The sequence below is a fragment of the Coregonus lavaretus genome (assembly GCF_964263955.1).
Source record: "Coregonus lavaretus genome assembly, chromosome: 3".
NCBI classification, from domain to species: domain Eukaryota; kingdom Metazoa; phylum Chordata; class Actinopteri; order Salmoniformes; family Salmonidae; genus Coregonus; species Coregonus lavaretus.
This window is the reverse complement of record NC_139990.1, coordinates 3,551,462-3,573,879: the sequence shown is the minus strand read 5'-3', so window position 1 is coordinate 3,573,879 and position 22,418 is coordinate 3,551,462. Positions and strand designations below refer to the sequence as shown.

Here is a 22,418-nt window from a genome sequence, read left to right as displayed (position 1 = left end):
TCAGGGGCTTGAATACTTCTCTAATCAACATATATTAGTGTTTTGACTCAGGGGCTTGAATACTTCTCTAATCAACATATATTAGTGTATTGACTCAGGGGCTTGAATACTTCTCTAATCAACATATATTAGTGTATTGACTCAGGGGCTTGAATACTTCTCTAATCAACATATATTAGTGTATTGATTCAGGGGCTTGAATACTTCTCTAATCAACATTTATTAGTGTTTTCTTTTTCTTTTCTTTTTTCCACTTTGACATTACAGAGTAGTTTGTGTAGATCGTTGACAAAAAAATGACAATTAAATCCATTTTAATCCCACTTTGTTACACAACAAAATGTGTAAAACGTCAAAGGGTGTGAATACTTTCTGAAGGCACTGTACATACTGGCAAGATAAAATCACTTCATAGATGTCCACAAGAGGGTGATATACCACAAGCTATGGCTATATATACTTGTCAGTATACTTGTATATATACTTGTCAGTATACTTGGGCGGCAGGTAGACTAGCGGTTAGAGCGTTGGGCCAATAACCAAAAAGTTGCTGGTTCGAATACGTGAGCCGACAAGGTATACAAATCTGTCGATGTGCCCTTGAGCAAGGCACTTAACCCTAATTTGCTCCAGGGGCACTGTGCTACTATGGCTGACCCTGTAAAAAAAACACATTTCACTACACATATGTGGTGTATGTGACAATAAAACATTTTTTGTTAAGTCTGTGAATGTTATTGTGAGCAAGAGCAGTAAAAAAAACCTGTACATTGTAGATATCATAGAATTGTAAATAGCATAGCGTCTTGACATCGGAATGTTAAATAAACACAATCTGAGAAAGTAGTTTGCTCACCTCATTTTCTTTTCCATTTTACTTGACAGTTTTCTCTTCTATCGGCCAGGCCATATGCACATCAGTATTCATCTAAGCAGTTATACAAAATAAAAGGCTAATGCATTATGGCCGCAGCATCACATTGGCCAGAACAGCCATCTCTCCTAGGCTAATTTCAACTGGCCCAAGTATACAGTGCTGAAACTAAATTGGCCTCGATGGTGAACCATGAGCTATTGATATATAATTTAAACTTATGAAGTGTCTCTTCCTCAAATTGGCCTCTCCAGCAGGAATAACTAAGTCAATTTCATACTCTTAATTGTTTTCAGCCCTGTATATTAATGTGGGCCAGGGCCAGGGCCAAGGCTGCATCCCAAATGGGATCTTATTCCCTATATAGGGAATAGGGTGCCATTTGGGACGTGGCCCCATGTTTTCCTTGTCATGCATTCCTAATGAGTCCTCCCTCACTCCTGTTGGCCAGACATTTTGATTCATCACATTTTAAATCATCGCTCTATTTAGCAACATTTTTGGGGAGGAGAATGAAATCATTAGTGGAAGGAAAATATGTTGTTTGAATGCACTGTAATAGCCTTAATTACAATACTGTAGTTAGAGCAAATAATGATAAGCTAATAAATATTACACTCCAGCCTGTAACAATGGATTATCAGCAAATGGTTCCATTCCATTCATGTCGAAGCAAAGAGAACAACCTCAAAATTCTATTTTAGAATTTGTTTGTACTGTATCATTCATGTTGCCATGGAGAAGGTTCCAAATGCATTGTCATCATTTCAGCAAGTTCACACCTTGAGTGTGGGCATGCTTACAGCTAAATATTACAATGATACATATCAAATACCTCAGTCATGCATCAAATCATTTGACTGAGAGCTTAATCTGAGATGCACAGGAAAGGAGATGTAGCCACTAGGAGAGGAAGCGGATTGAAGGTATCTATTTTAGTATGAGTGCAACTGGCACGAGAGTAAAGGACTCTGGGAAGTCGCTTAATGAGAGGACCATAGAGTGTCGAGAGAATGGCTACCTTCTCTCTGGCAAGAAGATTGGGACAGGTGCTTTCTCCAAGGTCTACCTGGGGTACGCTACCCCAAATAAGATCAGCAAGAACTACAAGTTGGCCAATGACCTGAGGAGCAAGAACCACAATATGGTAGTGCAATGTATTTGTTACCATGGTAAAAATCATAAAGAATTCATTCTAAACTTAATTTAATGACCATAACATGTACCCACTTATTGATTTGTTTTTCTTTTTTCTTTTAGCCAGACCGTATGTCCATATTTGCTGGATATATTTCAAAACAATAGTATCTCACTATGACTAGCACTGCAGTCACACTTTGATAACATTGTTGTAGTTTTTGTGAACTGTGTGGATGAGGACATTCAGCCCTACAACCATTCATTTTTCAGGTGGCCATCAAAATCATCTCTATCAACGAGGCTCCCCCAGAATACTCTAAGAAGTTTGTGCACAGAGAGATATATGCTCTGAACGCCACGTACAGACACCCAGGGGTGGTGAGTGTTGTTAAGGTACAAACACCAAACACGTACAGACACCCAGGGGTGGTGAGTGTTGTTAAGGTCCAAACACGTACAGACACCCAGGGGTGGTGAGTGTTGTTAGGGTACAAACACCAAACACGTACAGACACCCAGGGGTGGTGAGTGTTGTTAAGGTACAAACACCAAACACGTACAGACACCCAGGGGTGGTGAGTGTTGTTAAGGTACAAACACCAAACACGTACAGACACCCAGGGGTGGTGAGTGTTGTTAAGGTACAAACACCAAACACGTACAGACACCCAGGGGTGGTGAGTGTTGTTAGGGTACAATCACCAAACACGTACAGACACCCAGGGGTGGTGAGTGTTGTTAAGGTACAAACACCAAACACGTACAGACACCCAGGGGTGGTGAGTGTTGTTAAGGTCAAACACCAAACACGTACAGACACCCAGGGGTGGTGAGTGTTGTTAGGGTACAAACACCAAACACGTACAGACACCCAGGGGTGGTGAGTGTTGTTAAGGTACAAACACCAAACACGTACAGACACCCAGGGGTGGTGAGTGTTGTTAGGGTACAATCACCAAACACGTACAGACACCCAGGGGTGGTGAGTGTTGTTAGGGTACAATCACCAAACACGTACAGACACCCAGGAGTGGTGAGTGTTGTTAAGGTACAAACACCAAACACGTACAGACACCCAGGGGTGGTGAGTGTTGTTAGGGTACAAACACCAAACACGTACAGACACCCAGGGGTGGTGAGTGTTGTTAAGGTACAAACACCAAACACGTACAGACACCCAGGGGTGGTGAGTGTTGTTAGGGTACAAACACCAAACACGTACAGACACCCAGGGGTGGTGAGTGTTGTTAGGGTACAAACACCAAACACGTACAGACACCCAGGGGTGGTGAGTGTTGTTAGGGTACAAACACATTTCTTCTTTGATATACGCAAACAAATATAGAGCTAGTTTCCCAGACTATGACTACTCCTAGAATAAAAAGCACCTCCATTGAACATGGTTTTTAGCTAAATCTGGATCCAGGAAACTGGCGCTTAGACACCTAAATGGATCCAGAGTTACTGATTGTATTCTATTAATATGGTGGGTACTCTACTTTGAACAGGTCCAGCTGTATGACATGTTCCGTTCACTGAAGCGGTTCTATCTGATTCTGGAGCTGGCTCTGAGCGGAGACCTTCTAGAACACATCAACGCCGTGTCCCATAGCAAGGGCAGTCCGGGCCTCAGTGAAGAGGAGGCTCGCAGGCTATTCAAACAGATAGTCAACGCCGTCATGCACTGTCATAACAACCACATAGTACACAGGTAACACCTCACTGCCATAACAACCACAGAGTACACAGGTAACACCTCACTGTCTGCCATAACAACCACGTAGTACACAGGTAACACCTCACTGTCATAACAACCACATAGTACACAGGTAACACCTCACTGTCTGTCATAACAACCACATAGTACACAGGTAACACCTCACTGTCTGCCATAACAACCACGTAGTACACAGGTAACACCTCACTGTCTGCCATAACAACCACATAGTACACAGGTAACACCTCACTGTCTGCCATAACAACCACATAGTACACAGGTAACACCTCACTGTCTGTCATAACAACCACATAGTACACAGGTAACACCCACTGTCTGCCATAACAACCACATAGTACACAGGTAACACCTCACTGTCATAACAACCACATAGTACACAGGTAACACCTCACTGTCTGCCATAACAACCACATAGTACACAGGTAACACCTCACTGTCTGCCATAACAACCACGTAGTACACAGGTAACACCTCACTGTCTGTCATAACAACCACATAGTACACAGGTAACACCTCACTGTCTGTCATAACAACCACATAGTACACAGGTAACACCTCACTGTCTGTCATAACAACCACATAGTACACAGGTAACACCTCACTGTCTGCCATAACAACCACATAGTACACAGGTAACACCTCACTGTCTGTCATAACAACCACGTAGTACACAGGTAACACCTCACTGTCTGCCATAACAACCACGTAGTACACAGGTAACACCTCACTGCTGTTGCTGCAACAATCTGATTCCATATCTGCAAAATCACAGGTAATGCCAACAGCATCATATGTTGTCGAGTAAAACCACAACAATCACATATTGTAGTTTACAGGTATTACTACAGCAACCAAACACAGGAAATACCACAGCAACCAAACACAGGAAATACCACAGCAATCATACATACAGTTGAAGTTGGAAGTTTACATTCACTTAGGTTGGAGTCATTAAAACTTGTTTTTCAACCACTCCACACATTTCTTGTTAACAAACTATAGTTTTGGCAAGTCGGTTAGGACATCTACTTTGTGCATGACACAAGTAATTTTTCCAACAATTGTTTACAGACAGATTATTTCACTTATAACTCACTGTATCACAATTCCAGTGGGCCATTTCAAGGCCTACCTTCAAACTCAGTGCCTCTTTGCTTGACATCATGGGAAAATCAAAAGAAATCAGCCAAGACCTCAGAAAAAAAATTGTAGACCTCCACAAGTCTGGTTCATCCTTGGGAGCAATTTCCAAACGCCTGAAGGTACCACGTTCATCTGTACAAACAATAGTACACAAGTTTAAACACCATGGGAGCATGCAGCCGTCATACCGCTCAGGAAGGAGACGGGTTCTGTCTCCTAGAGATGAACGTACTTTGGTGCGAAAAGTGCAAATCAATCCCAGAACAACAGCAAAGGACCTTGTGAAGATGCTGGAGGAAACAGGTACAAAAGTATATATATCCACAGTAAAACGAGTCCTATATCGACAACCTGAAAGGCTGCTCAGCAAGGAAGAAGCCACTGCTCCAAAACCGCCATAAAAAGCCAGACTATGGTTTGCAACTGCACATGGGGACAAAGATCGTACTTTTTGGAGAAATGTCCTCTGGTCTGACGAAACAAAAATAGAACTGTTTGGCCATAATGACCATCGTAATGTTTGGAGGAAAAAGGGGGTCGCTTGCAAGCCGAAGAACACCATCCCAACCGTGAAGCACAGGCGTGGCAGCATCATGCTGTGGGGGTGCTTTGCTGCAGGAGGGACTGGTGCACTTCACAAAATAGATGGCATCATGAGGAAGGAAAATTATGAGGATATATTGAAGCAACATCTCAAGACATCAGTCAGGAAGTTAAAGCTTGGTCGCAAATGGGTCTTCCAAATGGACAATGACCCCAAGCATACTTCCAAAGTTGTGGCAAAATGGCTTAAGGACAACAAAGTCAAGGTATTGGAGTGGCCATCACAGAGCCCTGACCTCAATCCTATAGAACATTTGTGGGCAGAACTGGAAAAAAAAGTGTGTGCGAGCAAGGAGGCCTACAAACCAGACTCAGTTACACCAGCTCTGTCAGGAGGAATGGGCCAAAATTCACCCAACTTATTGTGGGAAGCTGGTGGAAGGCTACCCGAAATGTTTGACCCAAGTTAATCAATTTAAAGGCAATGCTACCAAATACTAATTGAGCTAAGGTGTATGTAAACTTCCGACTTCAACTGTAGGTAACACAACAGCAACCAAACACAGGTAATACCACAGCAACCAAACACAGGTAATACCATAGCAACAAAACACAGGTAAAACCATAGCAACAAAACACAGGTAATACAATAGCAACCAAATACGGGTAATACCACAGCAACCAAACACGGGTAATACCACAGCAACCAAACACGGGTAATACCACAGCAACCAAACACAGGTAATACCACAGCAACCAAACACAGGTAATACCATAGCAACCAAACACAGGTAATACCATAGCAACCAAACACAGGTAATACCATAGCAAAAAAACACAAGTAATACCACAGCAACCAAACACGGGTAATACCACAGCAACCAAACACAGGTAATACCATAGCAACCAAACACAGGTAATACCACAGCAACCAAACACAGGTAATACCATAGCAACAAAACACAGGTAAAACCATAGCAACAAAACACAGGTAATACAATAGCAACCAAATACGGGTAATACCACAGCAACCAAACACGGGTAATACCACAGCAACCAAACACGGGTAATACCACAGCAACCAAACACAGGTAATACCACAGCAACCAAACACAGGTAATACCATAGCAGCCAAACACAGGTAATACCACAGCAACCAAACACAGGTAATACCACAGCAACCAAACACAAGTAATACCACAGCAACCAAACACGGGTAATACCACAGCAACCAAACACAGGTAACACCACAGCAACCAAACACAGGTAATACCATAGCAACCAAACACAGGTAATACCACAGCAACCAAACACAGGTAATCAAGCACTGTTGCTGCCTGCCACACCCAGATTACTCACAGAGGTAATTTCAATATTTCTTGCAGTCACCATGACTTGCAACACCTGTCTTTTTAATGTATTTCCTATTCCTTTCCAGAGACCTGAAATGTGAAAACATACTTTTGGATGAGCAAGGATTTGTGAAATTGACTGGTAAAATAACCATGAACTCCCCTACCCATCTCACCAGACAGTGTTTTTTAATCAATTGTATAGTAAACCATGTGTATCACTGACTCTGTGTGTGTGTGTGTGTGTGTGTGTGTGCTATTTGTGCTGTGCCTGGCAGACTTTGGCTTTGCCAACCACTACACAGACAGGAGTGCTTTGATGAACACGTTCTGTGGCTCGGTGGCCTACACTGCCCCAGAGATCCTGCTGTCTCGCAAGTACAACGGAGAACAAGCTGACCTGTGGAGCCTGTGAGTCATCAGAGATTGCTTCTCAAATGGTCCCCTATTCCCTATATAGAACACTACTTTTATCCAGGGCCTATAGGGCTCTTGTCAAAAGTAGTGGACTATATAAGGAATAGGGGACCATTTGGGACACAGCTTCGACAAGTGTCACACTTCATTAAATAGCTAAATTAGTATCCTCCAATGATGTCTACTGTTATTTTACTGCTGTTCTTTAGTTATTTGCTTTTATTATTAAAAATTATTAATAATAATAATAATAATAATAATAATAATAAATGCATTGTTGGTTAAGGGCTGGTAAGGGGGCATCACATATCACTGTCATAGTTTTGAACACAACTGTGTTCTCTTGTCTGGTTACTGTAAGTTAGTTGGCCTCATGTGTCTTCTCTCCGTGTCCAGAGGGGTGATTCTATATGCCATGGTCACAGGGAAGCTGCCCTACCATGAGAAGCACCCCCGCAAACTGGTCCAACTCATCAGGAAAGAGCTGCCGTTCCACCAGCCAGTTTCCCTAGGTATTCTGCCAGTAATCAACAAGGGCCATATCCATAAAGCATCCCGGTGTAGGAGTGCTGCTCTGCGATCAGGTCCGCCCTGTCTAAGTAATCGTATTCCTTAAAGATTTAGAAAGCCAAACAGATCCTAGAACAGCACTCTTACTTTGAGATGCTTTTTGGACACGAGCCCTGGTCTGTAAAATGTTTATTAGAATTTTTTTTAAACACTTATCTGGTCCTGAAGCCCACTTCTCCATTCCACCACTACGAATGCCTTGGAAAGAAAGCGCACCCAAATTAGCTTCAGCCCAGCTTGAAAAAAATAAAAAATATGAATGCCGTCATCAATTACTGAAATTATACATTTGTATAATTATTATAGAACGGTGGTGATGTAAAGTGAAAAGAAAAGCGATTATTTTTGTTGGACGTGAGCCTGTCTTTACTTGTTGACGTTAATTTAAAGTCAATATAACTACTTTGCCATAAAAAGCTGTAGTCCTAATGTCCCCAGGCTGTAGTCCTAATGTCCCCAGGCTCTAGTCCTAATGTCCCCAGGCTCTAGTCCTAATGTCCCCAGGCTGTAGTCCTAATGTCCCCTGGCTCTAGTCCTAATGTCCCCAGGCTGTAGTCCTAATGTCCCCAGGCTCTAGTCCTAATGTCCCCTGGCTCTAGTCCTAATGTCCCCAGGCTCTAGTCCTAATGTCCCCTGGCTCTAGTCCTAATGTCCCCAGGCTCTAGTCCTAATGTCCCCAGGCTCTAGTCCTAATGTCCCCAGGCTCTAGTCCTAATGTCCCCTGGCTCTAGTCCTAATGTCCCCAGGCTGTAGTCCTAATGTCCCCAGGCTGTAGTCCTAATGTCCCCAGGCTCTAGTCCTAATGTCCCCAGGCTGTAGTCCTAATGTCCCCTGGCTCTAGTCCTAATGTCCCCTGGCTCTAGTCCTAATGTCCCCAGGCTGTAGTCCTAAAGTCCCCAGGCTGTAGTCCTAATGTCCCCAGGCTGTAGTCCTAATGTCCCCAGGCTCTAGTCCTAATGTCCCCAGGCTCTAGTCCTAATGTCCCCTGGCTCTAGTCCTAATGTCCCCTGGCTCTAGTCCTAATGTCCCCAGGCTGTAGTCCTAATGTCCCCAGGCTGTAGTCCTAATGTCCCCAGGCTCTAGTCCTAATGTCCCCAGGCTTTAGTCCTAATGTCCCCAGGCTGTAGTCCTAATGTCCCCAGGCTGTAGTCCTAATGTCCCCAGGCTGTAGTCCTAATGTCCCCAGGCTCTAGTCCTAATGTCCCCAGGCTGTAGTCCTAATGTCCCCTGGCTCTAGTCCTAATGTCCCCTGGCTCTAGTCCTAATGTCCCCTGGCTCTAGTCCTAATGTCCCCAGGCTGTAGTCCTAATGTCCCCAGGCTCTAGTCCTAATGTCCCCTGGCTCTAGTCCTAATGTCCCCAGGCTGTAGTCCTAATGTCCCCTGGCTGTAGTCCTAATGTCCCCAGGCTGTAGTCCTAATGTCCCCAGGCTCTAGTCCTAATGTCCCCTGGTTGTAGTCCTAATGTCCCCTGGCTCTAGTCCTAATGTCCCCTGGCTCTAGTCCTAATGTCCCCTGGCTGTAGTCCTAATGTCCCCTGGTTGTAGTCATAATGTCCCCTGGTTGTAGTCCTAATGTCCCCAGGCTGTAGTCCTAATGTCCCCAGGCTGTAGTCCTAATGTCCCCAGGCTGTAGTCCTAATGTCCCCTGGCTGTAGTCCTAATGTCCCCTGGCTGTAGTCATAATGTCCCCAGGCTCTAGTCCTAATGTCCCCTGGCTCTAGTCCTAATGTCCCCAGGCTGTAGTCCTAATGTCCCCTGGCTGTAGTCCTAATGTCCCCAGGCTGTAGTCCTAATGTCCCCAGGCTCTAGTCCTAATGTCCCCTGGTTGTAGTCCTAATGTCCCCTGGCTCTAGTCCTAATGTCCCCTGGCTCTAGTCCTAATGTCCCCTGGCTGTAGTCCTAATGTCCCCTGGTTGTAGTCATAATGTCCCCTGGTTGTAGTCCTAATGTCCCCTGGCTGTAGTCCTAATGTCCCCAGGCTGTAGTCCTAATGTCCCCAGGCTGTAGTCCTAATGTCCCCTGGCTGTAGTCCTAATGTCCCCAGGTTGTAGTCCTAATGTCCCCTGGCTGTAGTCCTAATGTCGTCCTAATGTCCCCAGGTTGTCGTCCTAATGTCCCCTGGCTGTAGTCCTAATGTCCCCTGGCTGTAGTCCTACTGTCCCCAGGTTCTAGTCCTAATGTCCCCTGGTTGTAGTCCTAATGTCCCCTGGCTCTAGTCCTAATGTCCCCAGGCTCTAGTCCTAATGTCCCCTGGTTGTAGTCCTAATGTCCCCTGGCTCTAGTCCTAATGTCCCCTGGCTCTAGTCCTAATGTCCCCTGGCTGTAGTCCTAATGTCCCCTGGTTGTAGTCATAATGTCCCCTGGTTGTAGTCCTAATGTCCCCTGGCTGTAGTCCTAATGTCCCCAGGCTGTAGTCCTAATGTCCCCAGGCTGTAGTCCTAATGTCCCCTGGCTGTAGTCCTAATGTCCCCAGGTTGTAGTCCTAATGTCCCCTGGCTGTAGTCCTAATGTCGTCCTAATGTCCCCAGGTTGTCGTCCTAATGTCCCCTGGCTCTAGTCCTAATGTCCCCTGGCTCTAGTCCTAATGTCCCCAGGCTGTAGTCCTAATGTCCCCAGGCTCTAGTCCTAATGTCCCCTGGCTCTAGTCCTAATGTCCCCAGGCTGTAGTCCTAATGTCCCCTGGCTGTAGTCCTAATGTCCCCAGGCTGTAGTCCTAATGTCCCCAGGCTCTAGTCCTAATGTCCCCTGGTTGTAGTCCTAATGTCCCCTGGCTCTAGTCCTAATGTCCCCTGGCTCTAGTCCTAATGTCCCCTGGCTGTAGTCCTAATGTCCCCTGGTTGTAGTCATAATGTCCCCTGGTTGTAGTCCTAATGTCCCCTGGCTGTAGTCCTAATGTCCCCAGGCTGTAGTCCTAATGTCCCCAGGCTGTAGTCCTAATGTCCCCTGGCTGTAGTCCTAATGTCCCCTGGCTGTAGTCCTAATGTCCCCAGGCTCTAGTCCTAATGTCCCCTGGCTCTAGTCCTAATGTCCCCAGGCTGTAGTCCTAATGTCCCCTGGCTGTAGTCCTAATGTCCCCAGGCTGTAGTCCTAATGTCCCCAGGCTCTAGTCCTAATGTCCCCTGGTTGTAGTCCTAATGTCCCCTGGCTCTAGTCCTAATGTCCCCTGGCTCTAGTCCTAATGTCCCCTGGCTGTAGTCCTAATGTCCCCTGGTTGTAGTCATAATGTCCCCTGGTTGTAGTCCTAATGTCCCCTGGCTGTAGTCCTAATGTCCCCAGGCTGTAGTCCTAATGTCCCCAGGCTGTAGTCCTAATGTCCCCTGGCTGTAGTCCTAATGTCCCCTGGCTGTAGTCCTAATGTCCCCAGGCTCTAGTCCTAATGTCCCCTGGTTGTAGTCCTAATGTCCCCTGGCTCTAGTCCTAATGTCCCCTGGCTCTAGTCCTAATGTCCCCTGGCTGTAGTCCTAATGTCCCCTGGTTGTAGTCATAATGTCCCCTGGTTGTAGTCCTAATGTCCCCTGGCTGTAGTCCTAATGTCCCCAGGCTGTAGTCCTAATGTCCCCAGGCTGTAGTCCTAATGTCCCCTGGCTGTAGTCCTAATGTCCCCAGGTTGTAGTCCTAATGTCCCCTGGCTGTAGTCCTAATGTCGTCCTAATGTCCCCAGGTTGTCGTCCTAATGTCCCCTGGCTGTAGTCCTAATGTCCCCTGGCTGTAGTCCTACTGTCCCCAGGCTCTAGTCCTAATGTCCCCTGGTTGTAGTCCTAATGTCCCCTGGCTCTAGTCCTAATGTCCCCAGGCTCTAGTCCTAATGTCCCCTGGTTGTAGTCCTAATGTCCCCTGGCTCTAGTCCTAATGTCCCCTGGCTCTAGTCCTAATGTCCCCTGGCTGTAGTCCTAATGTCCCCTGGTTGTAGTCATAATGTCCCCTGGTTGTAGTCCTAATGTCCCCTGGCTGTAGTCCTAATGTCCCCAGGCTGTAGTCCTAATGTCCCCAGGCTGTAGTCCTAATGTCCCCTGGCTGTAGTCCTAATGTCCCCAGGTTGTAGTCCTAATGTCCCCTGGCTGTAGTCCTAATGTCGTCCTAATGTCCCCAGGTTGTCGTCCTAATGTCCCCTGGCTGTAGTCCTAATGTCCCCTGGCTGTAGTCCTACTGTCCCCAGGCTCTAGTCCTAATGTCCCCTGGCTGTAGTCCTAATGTCCCCAGGCTGTAGTCCTAATGTCCCCAGGCTCTAGTCCTAATGTCCCCTGGTTGTAGTCCTAATGTCCCCTGGCTCTAGTCCTAATGTCCCCTGGCTCTAGTCCTAATGTCCCCTGGCTCTAGTCCTAATGTCCCCTGGCTGTAGTCCTAATGTCCCCTGGTTGTAGTCATAATGTCCCCTGGTTGTAGTCCTAATGTCCCCTGGCTGTAGTCCTAATGTCCCCAGGCTGTAGTCCTAATGTCCCCAGGCTGTAGTCCTAATGTCCCCTGGCTGTAGTCCTAATGTCCCCAGGTTGTAGTCCTAATGTCCCCTGGCTGTAGTCCTAATGTCGTCCTAATGTCCCCAGGTTGTCGTCCTAATGTCCCCTGGCTGTAGTCCTAATGTCCCCAGGCTGTAGTCCTAATGTCCCCAGGCTCTAGTCCTAATGTCCCCTGGTTGTAGTCCTAATGTCCCCTGGCTCTAGTCCTAATGTCCCCTGGCTCTAGTCCTAATGTCCCCTGGCTGTAGTCCTAATGTCCCCTGGTTGTAGTCATAATGTCCCCTGGTTGTAGTCCTAATGTCCCCTGGCTGTAGTCCTAATGTCCCCAGGCTGTAGTCCTAATGTCCCCAGGCTGTAGTCCTAATGTCCCCTGGCTGTAGTCCTAATGTCCCCAGGTTGTAGTCCTAATGTCCCCTGGCTGTAGTCCTAATGTCGTCCTAATGTCCCCAGGTTGTCGTCCTAATGTCCCCTGGCTGTAGTCCTAATGTCCCCAGGCTGTAGTCCTAATGTCCCCAGGCTCTAGTCCTAATGTCCCCTGGTTGTAGTCCTAATGTCCCCTGGCTCTAGTCCTAATGTCCCCTGGCTCTAGTCCTAATGTCCCCTGGCTGTAGTCCTAATGTCCCCTGGTTGTAGTCATAATGTCCCCTGGTTGTAGTCCTAATGTCCCCTGGCTGTAGTCCTAATGTCCCCAGGCTGTAGTCCTAATGTCCCCAGGCTGTAGTCCTAATGTCCCCTGGCTGTAGTCCTAATGTCCCCAGGTTGTAGTCCTAATGTCCCCTGGCTGTAGTCCTAATGTCGTCCTAATGTCCCCAGGTTGTCGTCCTAATGTCCCCTGGCTGTAGTCCTAATGTCCCCTGGCTGTAGTCCTAATGTCCCCTGGCTGTAGTCCTACTGTCCCCTGGCTGTCTGTGCCCCTCCAGGCTGCCAGGACCTGATTAAGAAGCTGTTACAATGGCAGCCCCCAGCCCGCCTGCCCCTGGCCCAGGTCAACACACACCAGTGGATGATGCCCTCCATGACCGGCCTGCTCAACAAGCTCCGTGCCACCAAGAGTGACATCCCCAACAAGAATAAAGCCCTGGACAAGAAGCTTAAAGATGGTGAGATGTCCCTCCATAAATGGCACCCTATTTCCTATACAGTGCACTACTTTCTTATGGGCTCTGGTCAAAAGTAGTGCACTATATAGGGAATAGGGTCCCATTTGGAACGGGCACATGGTCTTAGTTTGGTTCATTACTTCAAGCATGTTAACGTATTATTATTTAGATGGCATGACATTTCTGTAAAGAACTGTTATACATCCTGTAACGTGGATATCTAGCAGTATGTAGCCTATTGTACATAGTCTATTTAAACCAGCTTATAAACTGTTATAACCTCAGTCTACCTGGCATGTTGAAATACAGAGCCCACTGGATGTGTAACAGGCCGCTCCTGGCACTTGGGCCCTGGCACCCCCACCCATCCATCCTTCAGACACAGCCACACAAGTCTGCCTGAGAGGCCCCACCGGACTGTAGCGGTCCCCCACCACCACTATCGCCCCGGGGCCAGCAGCGCAGGCTGCCATCGCCGTGAACCTCCACAGGAGAAGAGAGAGGAGCCGCCCTGCCCCAAGCCCCCCTCGGTCTCCACCTGTCGGCTCCTTTTGAGACCCACTCAGATCCAGAGCACCAACTCCAAACGCCTCTTTGTGACCCGGCCCCGCCCGCCCTTCACCCCCAAGCCCTTCCACAACCTACCTAACTTCAGGAAGCCCGGCTCGGCCCATAAGGACCAGAGTCTCAGGTAAACTGGCTGACAGGAGCAGCTGCCCCAAGCAGCCTGAGGATTCCTACTCCTGGGTACTAACCTAGGGGGCTGCTAACCATGGATTATGTTACCATGGACAACTATGGGCTCAAATGTGATTCTACAGAAGAAGAAAAAAATCAAGCACAGACTCTTTTCTTTAAAAATAAAATGAGATGATTTTAATGGATACTTGACTTTTGTCGTCTGAATTTACATGACGTGAAAATACAACACAGTCCTTCCCGACTCCTGTTTGCATGCAGTTTGTTGTTGTGATGGTGAGAATAATCTTCTGTTCATTCCAGTCAGCAGTTGGTTTGGTTCCATTGTTCATCAAATGGTGGCTCAGATGAAATGTAGAAAAGACCTCCTTGCTACATCATCCTCACTATGCCAGCACACTGCTGGGGCTTGTCTGGATTCAACAGATCTTCCTGGTCCTTCTCCAACTGCTCCTGCTCCTGGGCATCCATGTCTTTGAGCTTCACCTCCACGTCCTCAGGAATCTCCACCTCCAACAGGTTCTCCATGCCTGGCTCCGGCTCGTCCCCGATCAGCACCTGGCAGAGAGAGAGAGACACACACACACAAAAAAAGGATACATCAATGCTGGTGGCAAACATTAACAACAGCTTGACCCTTATTCTCAGTCGAAAGCTGTCTGGTATTCCCTGGAATTAAGAACTTGCGATCCAGCATTTTGGCTACTTTAAGTGAAAAACAGTAGAGACAATATTTCAATGACATCCTCAACATTACTGCAGACTGGAATTGACAACGAATTAGCTCAAGAAACGTCAAAACGGCATCAGGACGTACTCCAGAAAATGTACGAAAAAGTGGAAAAAGAGGGCTTTTTAAGTAATATGATAAAATGTTACAGCCTTGTTATCCGCAAGATTCAGCATAAAAATACCATTAGTCTTAGATAAATATAATGCTCGGATTTCAACTCGCTAGATTTATATGCTTTATGACTGTGATTAAACTGTCTGGGTAGCTAAAGACTGAACTCGTGCTTCTGGACCAGAACTCAAAAGGGATCTCCTAGCTGTTATGGAGTGTATCAGGGGGTTTCATCCGAGACTGAGTAACATCTTTTCCACTCAGTCGTTCCCCACTACCAGACTGCCACCTTTTCCACTCAGTCGTTCCCCACTACCAGACTGCCACCGCAGAGCAGGCACTATGCAGGGAAGGAACAGTGGAAGCTTTTTCCAGCCAATCAGAACATCCTGTCTGTGTCCTAAATGGACGCCTATAATGCACTACTTTTGACCAAGGCCCATAGGGCACTGGTTAAAAGTAGTGCACTATGTAGGGACTAGGGTGCCATTTGGGATGCAAACTCAATTTTCTCAGTCAGTCGCTGCTGCAAATTTCAGCACTCGAGAGTATTGAGATGTCATGAGATTGATTGGCGTTGTAGACTGGGGTGTCTTACCAAGCACAACAAGAAGCCATGCAATTCCTGAATGTACTGGTTACCAAGGTGCCATGACGACAGCTGGAAAATCTGGACTTGCTTGTGAATACCACAGCAGCTGCTCACCATGAGGTTGCTCTGGGTTGATTTACTAGGGTAAACCTAAACCCTGACTGCAGACCTCAGAATTACGGAAACCGTTTGTTGATCTTAGTACAAACCTAACACACATTAAAATTACTATAAATTATACACTGAGTATACAAAACATTAAGGACACCTGCTCTTTCCATGACCGACTGACCAGGTGAAAGCTATGATCCCTTATTGATGTCCCTTGTTATTTTTTTTAGTCATTTAGCAGACGCTCTTATCCAGAGCGACTTACAGTTAGTGAGTGCATAATTTTATTTTATTTTTTTCATACTGGTCCCCCGTGGGAAACAAACCCACAACCCTGGCGTTGCAAACGCCATGCTCTACCAACTGAGCTACACTGTAGCTCCTTTGTTAAATCCACTTCAATCAGTGTAGATGAAGGGGAGGAGACAGGTTAAAGCAGGATGGAAACCCTACCTCTAAGGAATACCTGGGATAGTACAAAAGTAATCATTCTACCTCTACCCCCCCCCCCCCAAAAAAAAAAAACATGATTAGGAAACATTTATAAATATACTCTAAAAAATAAGATTGGTTGTCCCACTGGCTATCATAAGGTGAATGCACCAATTTGTAAGTCGCTCTGGATAAGAGTGTCTGCTAAATGACGTAAATGTAAGGATGTTTAAGCCTTGAGACAACTGAGACATGGATTGTGTATGTGTGCTATTCAGAGGGTGAATGGGCAAGACAAAATATTTAAGTGCCTTTGAACGGGGTATGGTAGTAGGTGCCAGGCACACCGGTTTGTGTCAAGAACTGCAATGCTGCTGGGTTTTTCACGCTCAACAGTTTCCCGTGTGTATCAAGAATGGTCCACCAACCAAAGGACATCCAGCCAACTTGACACAACTGTGAGAAGCATTGGAGTCAACATTGGCCAGCATCCCTGCTTGACACCTTGTAGAGTCCATGCTCAGACGAATTGAGGCTATTCTTAGGGCAAGGGGGGTGCAATTCAATATTAGGAAGGTGTTCCTAATGTTTGGTATACTCAGTGTATATTCGTAGTTTACCTGTATAAGCTTCTCGCAAGCAGCGGCCACGTGAGGTTCCTTTTCCCAGTTGTGGAACTCCCTCATGATGGCGTAGGTGTTCTTGGCCTTCAGAATCTGCCGGCCCACTTTGGTAGCCGTCAGCTGGGTGCATCAAGAGAAAACGTCAAGTTAGGAGTATTTCCAGCTGTTAAAAACAGATTGGATTGTACAGAAACTGAGCTTTTCTGGTTTAGTGACAAAGATGGTTAAGTGTTGGAGCTAGAAACAAAGCATTTCGCTGCACCTGCGATAACATCTGCAAATCTGTGAACGCGACCAATAAGCTTTGATTTGAAGTGTTGGTGGAAGCATGGCATGGTATTGACTCCAGGTGACACCAACCAGTATCAGGGTCTCAATGAGCATCTTGCGAATGTCGGGATCCTCCTCTCTTTGCTTGTCCTCTGGTAAGTACTGGAGATCGACAGGTAACCCTTCATTGAATAGGAATAAATGTACCATGAGTATTAGGCTACATTTCTAATGCAGATATCTTACTGTATTACTTAGCAGTAGGCTATATCAATGAGTTAAAGTGTTTTAATCAATGCATGTTGTTCACAGTACAAACTGTGGGCCTTGTGACGCCCACCATCTCTTTATTAACTCTTCTCCAGCGTCTCAGGCTGTGTACCCTTCTATAAAGACTGGTTAACGTGGCCATGTGCCACAAGACTATAAAACATAAAAACAAATGAAAATGTTTAACTATTTTTACGTGACCACCGCCTTTGAAGTTGAACCCGGGCTGAGTAAAGCACAAATTCACAACTTCCTTGGAAGGATCTTCAACAGTTTCCATTTGCGTCCCTCTGACGTTATCATGATGTGAATTTGATCAACTCTCCATGCACAAGGGGGGGGGGGGGGGGCAAATACACTGTGCCTTGAAATTCCACCTGCACAGAACAAACACATTGCGCCCTATGGAGGAGCGGGCAACTGCAGCAGACATGCTCATGCCACAAGTACAATGATTTCCTGTTGTGGCTGGGAATAGGAATGAGCTCTGAATCCTAATCATTAGTGGGTAAAATGTCCAACTGACTCAAAGTCGGGGGAACTGCAGTGGGGTCACCAAAATGTTTTGGGGGAGGAGGGGGGACAATACATTAAGAGTACAGATTATTGTATGGGACAATATACTTATTTTGGTAGTTAGGATCCCCATTAGCTGTTGCGAAAGCACCAGCTACTCTTCCTGGGGTCCACACAAAACATGACATAATACAGAACATTAATAGACAAGAACAGCTCAAGGACAGAAAATGTACAAACGTTTTTGAGAAAGACAATTTGAAATAAAATTGTATTGAGTAAATGTATTTATTGGTTTCTTTTCATTTTGATAAGAGATAAAAATTTAATAAATTGAAGGTCATTTGTTGATGTAAAAATTATATGATTTTAAGGTTGTCATTAGATTTGGTGGGATCGCAATAAATTCTTGGGGAAAAAATAGGGTCCCCAGAAATTCAGCCCCCCCCCAAAATTGGGGTTCCCGCTGAAAAAGTTTGAGTATCACTGCTCTAACCTGTCTACTAACTAACCTGTTATATCAGTGTCTACTAACTAACCTGTTATATCAGTGTCTACTAACTAACCTGTTATATCAGTGTCTACTAACTAACCTGTTATATCAGTGTCTACTAACTAACCTGTTATATCAGTGTATACTAACTAACCTGTTATGTCAGTGTCTACTAACTAACCTGTTATATCAGTGTCTACTAACTAACCTGTTATAGTGTCTACTAACTAACCTGTTATATCAGTGTCTACTAACTAACCTGTTATGTCAGTGTCTACTAACTAACCTGTTATATCAGTGTCTACTAACTAACCTGTTATATCAGTGTCTACTAACTAACCTGTTATATCAGTGTCTACTAACTAACCTGTTATATCAGTGTCTACTAACTAACCTGTTATATCAGTGTCTACTAACTAACCTGTTATATCAGTGTCTACTAACTAACCTGTTATATCAGTGTCTACTAACTAACCTGTTATATCAGTGTCTACTAACTAACCTGTTATATCAGTGTCTACTAACTAACCTGTTATATCAGTGTCTACTAACTAACCTGTTATCAGTGTCTACTAACTAACCTGTTATATCAGTGTCTACTAACTAACCTGTTATATCAGTGTCTACTAACTAACCTGTTATATCAGTGTCTACTAACTAACCTGTTATATCAGTGTCTACTAACTAACCTGTTATATCAGTGTCTACTAACTAACCTGTTATATCAGTGTCTACTAACTAACCTGTTATATCAGTGTCTACTAACTAACCGGTTATGTAAGTGTCTACTAACTAACCTGTTATATCAGTGTCTACTAACTAACCTGTTATATCAGTGTCTACTAACTAACCTGTTATATCAGTGTCTACTAACTAACCTGTTATATCAGTGTCTACTAACTAACCTGTTATATCAGTGTCTACTAACTAACCTGTTATATCAGTGTCTACTAACTAACCTGTTATATCAGTGTCTACTAACTAACCTGTTATATCAGTATCTACTAACTAACCTGTTATATCAGTGTCTACTAACTAACCTGTTATATCAGTGTCTACTAACTAACCTGTTATATCAGTGTCTACTAACTAACCTGTTATATCAGTGTCTACTAACTAACCTGTTATATCAGTGTCTACTAACTAACCTGTTATATCAGTGTCTACTAACTAACCTGTTATATCAGTGTCTACTAACTAACCTGTTATATCAGTGTCTACTAACTAACCTGTTATATCAGTGTCTACTAACTAACCTGTTATATCAGTGTCTACTAACTAACCCGTTATATCAGTGTCTACTAACTAACCCGTTATATCAGTGTCTACTAACTAACCCGTTATATCAGTGTCTACTAACTAACCCGTTATATCAGTGTCTACTAACTAACCTGTTATATCAGTGTCTACTAACTAACCTGTTATATCAGTGTCTACTAACTAACCTGTTATATCAGTGTCTACTAACTAACCTGTTATATCAGTGTCTACTAACTAACCTGTTATATCAGTGTCTACTAACTAACCTGTTATATCAGTGTCTACTAACTAACCTGTTATATCAGTGTCTACTAACTAACCTGTTATATCAGTGTCTACTAACTAACCTGTTATATCAGTGTCTACTAACTAACCTGTTATATCAGTGTCTACTAACTAACCTGTTATATCAGTGTCTACTAACTAGAAAAAAAAGGTTGAATACCACTGGTCTAGGGGCAACTTCACCCTCCTCCTTAGGGCCCGAGGATGTATTTAAGGACTGTTGGAACATCTGAAATCACAGTGCCTGGTACAGTATATGCCATGCTGTCTGTTCTACAGGGAGATGAGAAACTTGTTGCCATGGTGTTGTGTGATGTCATCCTTACCTTCATTCTCCTCATCAGACAGTTCCTCGGGCCCAGCGAGAGGCAGCAACAGGAAAGGCAGAATGTCCACCGGATCGCTCAGCAACCACTCATGATGAGCTGGGGGAAATCGGAAGAGATATCCAAATCAGGAACTTTTTTTCTATTACACATTCTTGGAAACATATGCTACAAGGTCAAAGGTCAACATAACTAGAACGTTTACTGAAAATTAATTATACTCAATTCAACACAAAACGGGCATGAACTCTGTAAATGTAAGGATGGTCCTCTGTAGCTCAGCTGGTAGAGCACGGCGCTTGTAACGCCAAGGTAGTGTGTTCGATCCCCGGGACCACCCATACACAAAAATGTATGCACGCATGACTGTACGTCGCTTTGGATAAAAGCGTCTGCTAAATGGCATATTATTATTATATTACCTAGGAAGGTTAGAAATGACTGTCCTACAGCCATTAACATGCATGTCTCTTTTCGTCCCTTACCATGGTCAAAGCAACAATTTCTCAGAGTGCCAATGACTCCCCCTCGTCTGATTGTTGAGGCCTCGTATTGCATGTAGGGAAGGAGTCTCTGCACTACACACCTGTGGACCATCAAACATACACACAAAGAACGGTCATCATCATTGGACAGGGAACTGACAGGAAACACTTATGGGGCAGGGAAATTATATTTTACATCTCTTTAGGCCTGTATAGCATGCGTTACCGGATGATGAGAAAAGTCAAAAGACATAACCTAGCCTAAACCTGGATCTCATGAGCTAAGCACCCAGCCACTGACCTCTCCCTATCCAGGATAAAGTGTCTGGTCTCGGGCAGCTGAGTCAGGTTGGAGAGGAGGGGGCCCAGGTAATGGAGCGATGCCTGCTTGTTGTAGCCCTCAGTGCAGAATATTTCCACTATCTGCGTCAGACCTATCTCCTGCTCCTGCATAGCCTTAAACACCTCTTTACATGTCTTCACGTGCCGCGACAGGTTAGTAAGGATCGTACAGATACGGTCTGCAAACATAAACTCTGGGTCCAGGAGGTTTTTAAACAACGTAGGGAGGAAGTCAACGTCTTTCACCAGCGGTTGGTGCATGGTCTCGTCAGCCGAGAGGTTGATGAGAGAGTGGTAACAGTCTTTGACGATAGCAATAGAGGGGTCGGTGGTGAGGGTCACCAGGGCTTTAAGGAAGTCCGGTTTTGACTGTAGGTAGCGACAGCCGTCCCGGTTGCCAGATAGGCCCAGGATGTACTCTGTGGCCTGGCCCTTGACATCCGGCCTGGTGTTCAGGGTGAGGAAGGACAGCAGCTCTTTGGCCTCCACGTCACTCAGCATGATGGTGGACAGGCAATGGGTGATGATCAATCCAAATCTTCACTAATCCAAAAATGGACAGTCACAAGATACAGGGTTACAATTCCACAAGTGTAAAGAAAGCAAGCTACAAAAACAGAGGGAAATGAGCCCAATGATAACTTGATACAATGTACCTAGAACACAACATAAACATACAACATGGCGAATATAAATGACAAAGTCAGTAAAGGTTACATTAAACTCATGCTGTCACATAGCATGATCATCACCGAGTCCTTTGGTGCTAGCTAGTCGGTCGAACATGGGTTAACGTTAGTTTTTATATCTCAGGCAATATAAAACCACCCGACTTCCTTGAATGTTAAATAGATCGAAAACAACGTAGCTAGCTGGCTTGATACATAATCGACCGTGCGGTTCTGTAACCTTTATGAAATATTTATTGTGACGCACACTCACCTCATCCACATGGACCTTTACACGCTGATAAATACGTACTTCCGTATTTTTAACTAAAATGTTGCGTCTCCAATAGGATTACAGATAACAGAGATATATTACGCCTTCTAAACTACTCCTTAGTTCTGACTGGTTTTATTTTCTCAGCAGCCTTTCGATTGGTAGATTACTGCATGTCATTTCACAGCGCGCTAAAATCGTGGAAACAACATCTGCTCGGCACGATATATCATTCTCCCGGTGTAAGAAGCTGATTTAGGCTCTTTCAAGGTGGCGTTTAGGATTCTTATTTCCAGCAGTCAGGTAAGAAACGTAGAATTTATTTCGCTTGAGATTACGGTCTTCGGGGACTTTTTGAACACACTATTGTAGCAAATATATTTTTTAAGCTAACAAATTGTTCTTTCTCCAATTGCTCTTTCTATCTGTGGTTGTAGTTTGCCTTGAGTTCAGACACCAACTGTGTCTGCTTTCTGATTTGACATTTTAGCTACATTTTAGGGCTGGGCGGTTACCGTATTTTACAATATACCGGTATTGATGCACGGACCGGATTGGGTTTTTACTTTACCTTCGATAAAGGTATTTGAATGTTTG

The 22,418-nt window shown here is 44.9% G+C and overlaps 2 protein-coding genes across 4 annotated transcripts; one reads left to right on the top strand and one right to left on the bottom strand.

The window, feature by feature from the left end:
* Positions 1 to 1,814: 1,814 nt before the first annotated feature.
* Positions 1,815 to 14,026, top strand: LOC311119825 (testis-specific serine/threonine-protein kinase 5-like; the record flags this gene model as incomplete). Its single annotated transcript, XM_084157789.1, has 8 exons — positions 1,815 to 2,021; positions 2,285 to 2,392; positions 3,523 to 3,725; positions 6,877 to 6,932; positions 7,069 to 7,201; positions 7,604 to 7,719; positions 13,152 to 13,331; positions 13,662 to 14,026. 8 exons carry the CDS (start codon positions 1,815 to 1,817, stop codon positions 14,024 to 14,026), a joined length of 1,368 nt encoding a protein of 455 aa, XP_084013915.1.
* Positions 14,027 to 14,187: 161 nt separating this feature from the next.
* On the bottom strand, positions 14,188 to 21,866 carry LOC311124816 (protein HGH1 homolog). Of its 3 annotated transcripts, none has more exons than XR_014612811.1 (7): positions 21,822 to 21,850; positions 20,839 to 21,422; positions 20,538 to 20,638; positions 20,053 to 20,151; positions 16,895 to 17,084; positions 16,630 to 16,752; positions 14,188 to 14,588 (listed from the first exon to the last, which is right to left on the bottom strand). XR_014612811.1 is itself a non-coding variant. In XM_084158337.1 (7 exons), exons 2-7 carry the CDS (start codon positions 21,378 to 21,380, stop codon positions 14,403 to 14,405), a joined length of 1,143 nt encoding a protein of 380 aa, XP_084014463.1. In that variant the 5' UTR covers positions 21,381 to 21,422; positions 21,822 to 21,866; the 3' UTR covers positions 14,188 to 14,402. The 3 variants fall into 3 exon arrangements, 2 of the variants coding, with proteins under 2 accessions (XP_084014463.1, XP_084014464.1); XM_084158337.1 differs by having other exon boundaries at positions 16,993 to 17,084; positions 21,822 to 21,866; XM_084158338.1 differs by having other exon boundaries at positions 16,993 to 17,084; positions 21,816 to 21,842.
* Positions 21,867 to 22,418: the final 552 nt, after the last annotated feature.